General features: G+C 36.1%; 1 protein-coding gene across 4 annotated transcripts in view; it reads left to right on the top strand.

Annotated features, from left to right (window-relative positions):
* The first annotated feature begins 5,618 nt into the window (after positions 1-5,618).
* The window catches only part of LOC128649283 (transducin-like enhancer protein 4), a 304,153-nt gene continuing 299,254 nt past the window's right edge, over positions 5,619-10,517 (top strand). For all 4 annotated transcript variants that reach the window (XM_053702473.1, XM_053702472.1, XM_053702474.1 and 1 more), the window contains exons 1-3: positions 5,619-6,596; positions 8,830-8,927; positions 10,335-10,398. In XM_053702473.1, coding sequence (XP_053558448.1) covers positions 6,552-6,596; positions 8,830-8,927; positions 10,335-10,398 — 207 coding nt within the window. In that variant the 5' untranslated portion in view covers positions 5,619-6,551. The remainder of the gene's footprint in view (positions 6,597-8,829; positions 8,928-10,334; positions 10,399-10,517) is intronic.

The raw sequence follows: 10,517 nt of genomic DNA, 5'->3' as shown, positions 1-10,517 counted from the left end.
GCGTCCAAGTACTCCACAGCGTGGCTGGCAAGAAAGGGTATAAAAGAAGAAAATCTAATGACATGGCCTCCTTGTTCACCTGATCTGAACCCCATTGAGAACCTGTGGTCCATCATCAAATGTGAGATTTACAAGGAGGGAAAACAGTACACCTCTCTGAACAGTGTCTGGGAGGCTGTGGTTGCTGCTGCACGCAATGTTGATGGTGAACAGATCAAAACACTGACAGAATCCATGGATGGCAGGCTTTTGAGTGTCCTTGCAAAGAAAGGTGGCTATATTGGTCACTGATTTGTTTTTGTTTTGTTTTTGAATGTCAGAAATGTATATTTGTGAATGTTGAGATGTTATATTGGTTTCACTGGTAAAAATAAATAATTGAAATGGGTATATATTTGTTTTTTGTTAAGTTGCCTAATAATTATGCACAGTAATAGTCACCTGCACACACAGATATCCCCCTAAAATAGCTAAAACTAAAAACTACTTCCAAAACTATTCAGCTTTGATATTAATGAGTTTTTTGGGTTCATTGAGAACATGGTTGTTGTTCAATAATAAAATGAATCCTCAAAAATACAACTTGCCTAATAATTCTGCACTCCCTGTAGTTACACACATTTGCTGCTTGTCATTGACTCACCAGATGTGTCCAGCTAGTTCCCAGTAGTGCATTTTTGCTCTACAGCTAACCTTAAAGGGACAGTATACACTCATTTTTATATAACTGCATGTAATAGACACTACTATAAAGAATAAGATGCACAGATACTGATATAAAAATCCAGTATAAAACTGTTTAAAAAACAATTTAGAAGTTCTTAGTTTAGCTCTGTTGAAAAGGTAGCTGGAAAGCCCACTGCAAGTGGGAAATAAGACACTCCCCCCCTCCCCCTTTTTTTGCATATGAAAAGACCCTTTACACAAACAGGAGCAAGCTGGAGAAGGTAGCTGACGGTATTCTCATAAAACTTTGGGGCTTGGTTAGGAGTCTGAAAATCAGAGCAATGTTATTTAAAAATAAGCAAAACTATACATTTAAAAAAAAAAAAAAAAAACTTTATGAGCTATATAAATAGATAATCTACAAAACATTTATGCAAAGAAAAAATGAGTGTATAATGTCCCTTTAACCATGTGCAAGAATTAAACAGACAGTACATTAATGTGGCAAATTTGCACCTTATTTGTAACATGTATTTTACATACTTAGGTGTATAATAAATGTGAATTTTAAAATGTGTAACACATTTGTGTAAGAAAAAAGACAATTTCATTTAAATTTGTGACTGGTTGTATTACATTATAGTCTTAAAAATGTGCCCGCAATGGCTAAATATTAGCCCTTTTTGGTGCACCATGGCACATGATAAATAAGGGGATTAATTCTCAGGAGAACATTAAGGAAAAAATAGAGGAAAAATTAAATGATAAATGTTGCCTAAAGAGTTTTAGCGGAGTATATAACCAGCATAGAGAGCACATGCACTACTGTTCCAATAGCTAGATTTACTTTGATGATAATCATATGTCACAGTGGATTATAGATGAGGCATTATACATGAATGCAGATCCTTAAAGTTAAACCACTACATTTAGGCAAATATAGTCAGATGTGTCTCTCTGAGGGGCCCTAGGGGGTCACTGCACCCATACTTATTTATTGTTGCCCCCAAGCATGATCATTAAAGTGATGAGAGAAAGAGAAAAACAAAAAAAAAATATTTGACCCCTCAGGTTAGGAGTAACACACAGAACAGTGATGATACACCCATATACTCCTGAAGAAGCACCACTTAAAGGGACATTGTACACTAGATTTTTCTTTGCATAAATGTTTTGTAGTTGATCCATTAAGATAGCCCATCTGGGTGTGTTTTTGTAAAAATGTATAGTTTTGCTTATTTTTAAAATAAATTGTGCTGATTTTCAGATTCCTAACCAAGACCCAACACTTTAGATGTATACTGATGTATACAGACTTGAGATTGCTTCTGTTTGTATAATGGGTCTTTTCATATGCAGGGGAGGGTTCTGCTGTCAGCCCCTTTCTGTGAGTGTCCCAGACTAGGGAGTGTGTATCTGTCATGTGAAGGCAAAGTCATGTTATTTTCCTTTTCAGTTTAAAGGGATAGTAAAGTCCAAATTAAAACTTTAATGATTCAAATAGGGCATGTAATTTTAAACAACTTTCTAATTTACTGATATCATCAAATTTGCTTTGTTCTCTTGTTATTCTTAGTTGAAAGCTAAACCTAGGTAGGCTCATAAGCTTATTTCTAAGCCCTTGAAGGCCGCCTTGTATATGAATGCATTTGACATTTTTTCACAGCTATAGGGTGTTAGTTTGTGTGTGTCATATAGATAACATTGTGGTCACGCAAGTGAAGTTATTTAAGAGTCAGCACTTATCGCCTGAAATGCAAGTCTATCAAAAGATCTGAGATAAGGGTGCAGTTAGCAGAGGCTTAGATAATTGGTTATGCAAAACTGGGGAATGGTAAATAAAGGGGATTATCTATCTTTTTAAACAATAACATTTTTGGTGTTTACTATCGCTTTAAAGGGACAGTTAAGTCCAAAAAAACTTTCATGTTTCAAATAGGGCATGTAATTTTAAACAACTTTCCAGTTTACTTTTATCACCAATTTTACTTTGTTCTTTTGTTATTCTTAGTTGAAAGCAAGACCTAGGAAGACTCATATGACAATTTCTAAGCCCTTGAAGGCCACCTCTAATCACATGCTTTTATATTTGCTTTTCACAGCAGGGGAGAGCTAGTTCAGGTAAACCCTATAGATAACATTGTGAGCACGCCCGTGGATTGTGGCAGACACTGCACTAATTGGCTAAAATGAAAGTCAATAGATAATAAATAAAATGTCATGTGATCAGGGGTCTGTCAGAAGGTGCTTAGATACAAGTTAATCACAGAGGTAAAAAGTGTATTATTATAACGGTGTTGGTTATGCAAAACTGGGGAATGGGTAATAAAGGGATTATCTATATTTTAAAACAACAAAAATTCTGGTGTTGACTGTCCCTTTAAGTAAGTTCTATGAAATCTCATGAGATCACAGCAAAGACAAAGTATTACTTCAGTACTGCTGATGCTGATTGGCTTCTTTTTTATTTTTCAATTTGCAGGACAGCAGCTGAAGTATAACTGTTACCACCAGAGCACTTACTCTGGTGAGCTGAATAAATTGTAAGGTAAAATATCTTCCTTTTTTACATAGAGATATCCAGGTGATATTTTCATGTCAGCTTTTTCAGTTATACTGCATCAGTTTCAAGTAATTTAGCATATGAGTATTATGTCTGTTTAAATTAAAACAATTAGGAACAGATAAAAAACAGACAATAAAAGAGACTGTTGCATAAACAGAGGTAAATAGAAAACAAGTTCAAACATGACGGTGCCCATTACTTTATAGAAACTAAACCCTTACACTTATACTTTCAATGTTTAAGCAACTACTAATTGTAAAAATGCATCTACAATTACATATTATGATAAGGCTAATCTTTGCTTTAAATACATCATTATGTCTAACATGTATTTACTGTTTAACATCCTTTACAGTTTCAATTCGGTAATATGTGGTAACTAACATAAAAAATGCACAGTTCATAAGCAGCGCCACTTTTTAATCGTACCATATTTGTAAAGATTGAGGCACAGGGAACATTTTAAAAGTTAGCCAGTTTATAGGGCCAATAAATACACCTTTGAGTGTGACAGAAATATTACTGGACTGCAGGTTGAATTACTGGATTCCTGGCATTCCATGGTGGCTTTGCACACTTGTAAGAGTGATAGCAGGATGGTTGAATTGATAAAGAGCAATTATTATTATTAATATTTTTTTTTTACTTGTATGCCCTTTAAAGCAATACTCATACAATTTGATTTTAAAATAATGTTAAATAAATACTTGAAGTCAATTGTGTTTAGTGTCACTTTAATTATAATTTAGCCCCTCCAGTTAGTGTACTTCCTCATCATTTTTATTTTTTGTTTTTACACAACAAGCAGATATAGGAGCACATATGTAATACAAAAGTCCACATGTCCATCAAAATTATTGAAGATGATAAACATCCTTCATCAGGGGGCCAATCTAGCATCGATCAGACAGGATTAAACTTTAATTAAATACTAGATCAGCATTTTAAGTAAAGTGGTGCCATAAGGATAATGTATCATATGGATGCCCCTTTTATAATTAGAAAATAGAATATTGGTACACACCAGATTGTACCTGGTACACAAGGCTCCTAGCAATTCATGTATTTCCAGATCATAAGAGCACTTCAATTAATTATGCTTTTAATGCATAGCAAACATTTAACATGCATGTATCCTACGAGATCATTTTCTGACTGATGAAACATGGGCTCTTTTTTCTTACTGAAAGGGTTACAATATATAGCTTATAACATATTTATTGGAAGGGTTATGACCCCAGTATCGATAGATCTATTTATCAGTGAAAATTAGAAAGCCTTCTTGTTCACACTGCAACAATCCCTAACCTTAGTGGGTCAACTGAAACAATAAAAGATGTTGTGGCTCTGCTATACATACATATTGCACAAACATAGCGCTAAGGCAGCATGCCTAGCAACGCGTTGCAGGCCCCTCAGGCAGTGAAGGGGCTCAACCAACAAAACAGCATGTTGGGTCTGTAAATAGCACAGAACAGCTCTCCCTCCACCCACTCTCTTTTTTTCACATGAAAATTATGCCAGCTCCAGCGGTGCATTAAATTGGGATAAACCAAGGGAAATAGGTTACGCCGGAACCCTCCTCTTTGCCTTCACTTAGCATGGATTTTTCAACACGTTGCACAAGGCTGGTCTTGTCTCTTTAAGGAGACACCGGACTCTAATTAGTCAGGCTTCCTTGATGTGGATGATAGCTAGCATAGGACAAGGGAGCAAGAGGGAGGAGGAAGTGTAGTAATGTAGGAATACAAGCACCCCCTCCTCCTGCTTTCTAACTCTTCATGCCTCCATGCTTGTTTTCACCACAGATTGCCACACAGAGCAGCAGCGGCTCATCCACAGACTAGAAAGAAGCTGAAAAGGCCCCACGTTACTTTGATTGACAGCTGGACAAATGTTTCCCCTGTTCGAACGCTCATTATGAGAAACTCCAGCCCTCGCTCCCCCTTGTCTAACAACCAAGGGCGGAGATTATATAGCACTTGGCTTTTTATTGGCTGACTGAGGGAGGACAAAGAGGAAAAGAATGAATCGGATACGGTATGGCCCCACGTGGGGTAGAACCACTGACAGGAGTTTCTTCTCCTCTTTTAATTGGTCATAGAAACAAATGACAGACGTTCATAGGAGAGTGGCGATAAACGTTCCAATGCTTTCTATTGGTTAGTGACAGACCTGTCAGTGGCGTCCTTGGGCGGTCCAAAGCAACGCAAAGTTTATTGGGAGATGTAGTCTTCTTTGACGCAAATAAAGATTGATAATGATATTTTAAATGAGCCACTTTGGACTACATATCCCAGCAGGGCTGTGTGTTTTCGCTTCAATGTTGTGAATATGTATCAGAATGTTAATGATTTGCTGCTGCTAAATTTGGTCATAGAAGTCACCTACACAGAGCGTGTTGTTGGAGCTGCTGAGAGCGGTAGCTTGGGTTGATTTTTTTCAACTTTCCTTGCATTTTCTCTTCCTCAGAGTATGTGGCTTTTGATCGGTTGAAAGGAAGACTATAAAGGGAGTGATCGAGGATTTTGCTTACGGTAAAAGGAAACACCGAAAGAACAACAATTCATAATGATGGGATTTTAAAGGTTTGGTAAAAGAATACAAGGCAACAACAGCAGAGCATACTGACCAAGAAGCCAACGAGGAAATAGCTACCAAAGGAGAAAATTCTTCAAAGGAACAACTTATTGTTGGTGTTCCCATCAGTAAAAAGATCGGAAAGCCTTATTTGAAGTGATTCATTTTTTTTATCCTTTATCAGAAAGTTCTTCAGGGAGGCTGTTTTTTTTTTTTTTTTGTACACAGGAACGTAACGTTCTTTTTATCCTATTGATCATTGGTACCGGGTCTATATTTGTTCTGCTTTCGCATCAATGTTATTTTATAAATACATCTGCTTGAATTCTCTGTTTATTTGAGAATCATCAAGGAAGGAGGTGCGGGCTACCGAGAAAAGGGTGTCGGATGGCATAAAGGCTTGGTAGACAATGAGAGTTCGATCGCTACAATCGATTATTCTCCCCATGGAATGTTGAAGGCTTCGGTCGGGGGAGCAGAGATACCCTGGGGCTGAGTAACAGCATTGCCACCATTAGCATTACTATTAACAGAGGAACCCCGGGGCAGCAGCGTTATTAGCAGGATCAGAAGCTAACGCTTCCCACCCCCTCCTCCCTCTCTTCTTTTTCACCTCCCCTCCCTTCTCCCTACTGTTGGGGCTTGCTCACAAGGGGGATACCCCCTCCTCTCACGTGCGTCCTGCAATTAGTAAATGAACCTTCGTGCTCTTGGGAGAGGCACCTAACAAGCGGCTTGGATGATTCGAGACCTGAGCAAGATGTATCCCCAGTCCAGGCACCCGGTAAGTAGACAGTGAATGCAAGATGGGAAAAAAGGGGAAGGTGGGGGTGAGTTTGCACACTGTGTGATCTCCATTTCCTTTTCTAACCCTCCAATTAACTCCCTCGTCTTCATGAGGGATGTTTTAGACTTGTAGCGAAATGGTTAAACTTTTAACATTACAGTAATTCGTGAGTCAAGGGGTTAACCATTTAAATTTACTATGACTCTGGCAGCCAAGGGGTTAATACCTCTTCAACTATACAGTCGCCCTTGAAATTAATGGGTTTTAAGGGACCACTCCCCATTATTTTCTTTCTAACGATTGGGTTAGACTCATTCTTTTAAACAACAATCCAGTTCAACGCGTGTATTGTAAGCGTTTATCTATTTCACTCAAGTATATATTTTTTTCATGGTTTCTTTTGTTTTTAACCCCCAGTTCAAACCATCTTTCATGTTTTGTGCATTCTGTCCCTAAGCTACTTGTGTCCCTCGTTTACAGTTTATTTTAACCTTTTAGGTGCCAAACACTTGCACAAGGGATCACATCATTTTCTGGTAGTCATGAGGTTAAATACCAATTTGCCTCATAGGCTACTTTTGTTTTTAAACCCTTAATCAGTTAATTGGATAAGATGCTTGTCTTTTTTTTTTTTTGAGTTACAGTATGACATTTCAGATGTAAAAAGGTCACCAGTGAATGAGCTTCCATTGTTCAAATGGGACAGTTGGTACAGGAGCTGAATAAGCCATTATTTCAATGAGTGAGCTGTAACATTTGGTGATAGAAACTGATTTACCCCCCCTCCTTCCCTCATGTTGTCCTATGTTTCTCTACTCTGGTTAATAAAATAAATATATATATATATATATATATATATATATATATATATAATTATACAACACTTTCATATCTTTCTCAAGTACATTCTGGCCTTCTCGTTGCATATTGCACTCAATCTGTATTGTGTTTCTTTTAATACCCTTATTTCTTTGCCATCTCCTATATCAGATGGTTGCAGTTAACCAAGTTTTGGTTAGAAAACGCTTCTTGAAGAAAGCAAATAAATAAAAAAACTCACCTGGCAAGATACAGTATAAATGTTACAAATGATCAGCAAACAGATGAAAGCTTTCTTTTTTTCTGACTATTGTCATTGGTTTAGAAAATTGGCAAAGTTGTTTAGGAAATACAGTATAAGAATGATCCTTACAACCTGACCTGAGTGTGCAGCATGATTCATCACCTACTTTGGGAATTAGCGGAGGCGAACGATTAGAATAATTATTAAAGCCGATGAGTTTACAAGGGTGTTGTAACACTTTTAGAGTTCCTAGCATTTCCGGTTATTAACTGAAAATTATCAGAGAACATACAGTGATCCTTTAATGTACTATTATTTAAGCTCTGAAGTAAGAGGGTAGACATCTAATGATTCTCTAGAAAATTGCTTTATTAAGGCAAAATATGTGCTGATGCTTTTGTCATTTTTAAAGCATAGTCCAAATTAATCTGCAGAACCAAGTATAACCTTCCCATGTGTTTTCTCCCCCCCCCCATAGTTATTTTTCTCCTTCATATGACTTAAAAAATACTGATCTTCAATAGGGACATTATATCCTTCAGCCCTAGGCGCTGGTGCCAGATGAATCTCAGCTTTGTGGCTGTGTTCCTTTCAGAAAGCCAAAGCAGCTTAGGCTTTTTTTTTTCTCTCTTCCTCTCCAGTTCACATTATTTTAGATTTGTCTTTTCATTAACCCTTTTAGATATAACCGTATATCACACAGCTTAACAAAAAGCCATACTTCCAATCATATATATATATATTTAGTACAGAGTAGTTTTCCAGTTTAAAAATGCATTTATATAGATTTAAAATGTAAATATGCAGCTGAAAATAAATATTGTAATTATTAGAATGCAACTAGGCAGCTTTTACGTATTTTAATATTTAAGCAGCAATAATACAAATATAAATGTGTGATTTTTTTAAAAACCTAGATACAACCTAACAATAATACATCACCAGAAAGCTTGCATTACAGAAACAGTTCTATGTGCTAAATCACCTTTTGTTTGCTTATTTTAATATTCAGGAAAGAAGCATTTGGATACATAGTTTTTGTTTCATTACTGGACTTTTGTTGTGGGAATAAAATGCTGTTTTTCTATAGAGCAAATCCACCCTGTTCTGGCGTATTTAAGAATCCACCTTTGCTTGATACTTTCATAATAATATTTATTGTTTTAGGCTCCACATCAGCCAGCTCAGCCCTTCAAATTCACCATATCCGAATCGTGTGATCGGATTAAGGAGGAGTTTCAGTTTTTACAGGCTCAGTACCACAGGTAATACTGTTTACTTTAGCTGATCCTTGTATTTACTTAGGCCTTGTTGTCAGACTTTTTTTTTTTTTTGGTGTGTGTACATAAGGCGTTAACTGTTTGAAAGGGATTGGCCTTTTCCTATAGGAAATACAAGTTAAAACACCTTCTCTCATGATAACCAAATATGTGGCAAAGTATACCCATTATCTCTGATTACAAACAAGTGCTTTTGTAAACTGATTAACTATTGCCACAAATGTACAAAATGCACTTAAGTTTACTTTAGAGGCGATCTCACCTTTGTGGATTACCTCCTTCAGTTATTAAGATCATGCCTGAACGATTTAAAGCCCTTGCTGATTTGGCAAACTTTAAGCTATTTGTCAAATCAAAACTTTGAGTAGGAAACATCTGATTCTTGTTACTTCAATGCTTTACTACATACATTGTCAACACTTGATTCTGTTTTAAAAAAGATATCTATATAAATAAATAATACTCACAAAATGTGTGAGATAAATATAATGTACTGTTTGCTACACAGTTACATTTATTTGTAGATAGCCCTATAACATAATCCCCCAAATGAAAATAATTATAATTTGCACTTTCAAAATTTCACTAAAATTGTGATAAATTAGACCATTTTATAGAAATCCTCAAACAATTGATGTAGGCAAGTATATAACATCCATATTACGTGGGCTCTTACAGCAAAAAAAAATATAAAAATATTGCATTGGTTCCTAGGAAGGGAGGTTCAACTTCATACTTTGATAAATAAAGGTCTGATTTATTTGTAATGGATTTTATTTGAGTGTGTTTGATTTTGCACACAATCAGTGTGTAATGTGCATCTGCGGCGCTGTATCCTATACTATGATGACCAATTACTTTTTGTATATGGCATTGCTGACTTTTAGCTTCAGAAACCCAAGGGCATTCAGAAACATTCTTATGAGTAATTCCTTTCCTGCACACTAGGTGTCTAGAATTGATTTAACCCTTTAGAAATATTTGTATTATTAGGACTGTCGGCCTGTAGTGTGCTTTAGGATGAAATTTGAGCTTTAGTTTCTTCAGTATATCATTTTTACTACTGTAGCCTTTTGTAACTTGTTTTTAACTTATGTTATGTTTGTCTGTGTTTGTTATATTAGCTGAAAAAATCATCCATTAAAGGCTTAATTTTACATTTTGTGAAGGTCTATTTATTCCTGAAAAAGATGAATGTATCTGCATGACTTTGCCCATTGAATCTAGTTCTCACAATTTATAGAAATGGGGGGGTAAAAATTGTTTTAACTATTAGTAGAAGTCAAGCAAAATGTACAGTAATTTAACCTTTTGGAAACCTAAACCAAGAGTTTAACTCGGGTAAATATTTGTGATGTGTAAACTTGTTTTTATTCTCTCTGTTTTGTACAGTTTAAAACTGGAATGTGAAAAATTGGCCAGCGAGAAAACAGAAATGCAGCGACATTATGTCATGGTAAGCAGGCTGCAGAGCAAAATTAAAATCTTTTCCCTTTTTTTTTTTTTTTGTGGTATCGCTGTAGGCAGCAGGTTAGATTATATTTACTGTATGTGTAGCATGCTCTTCTCTTTAGC

Source organism: Bombina bombina, chromosome 2 (genome assembly GCF_027579735.1).
Source record: "Bombina bombina isolate aBomBom1 chromosome 2, aBomBom1.pri, whole genome shotgun sequence".
Lineage (NCBI taxonomy): Eukaryota > Metazoa > Chordata > Amphibia > Anura > Bombinatoridae > Bombina > Bombina bombina.
Note: the sequence above shows the minus strand (reverse complement) of the source record. Positions and strands in the feature narration are given on the sequence as shown.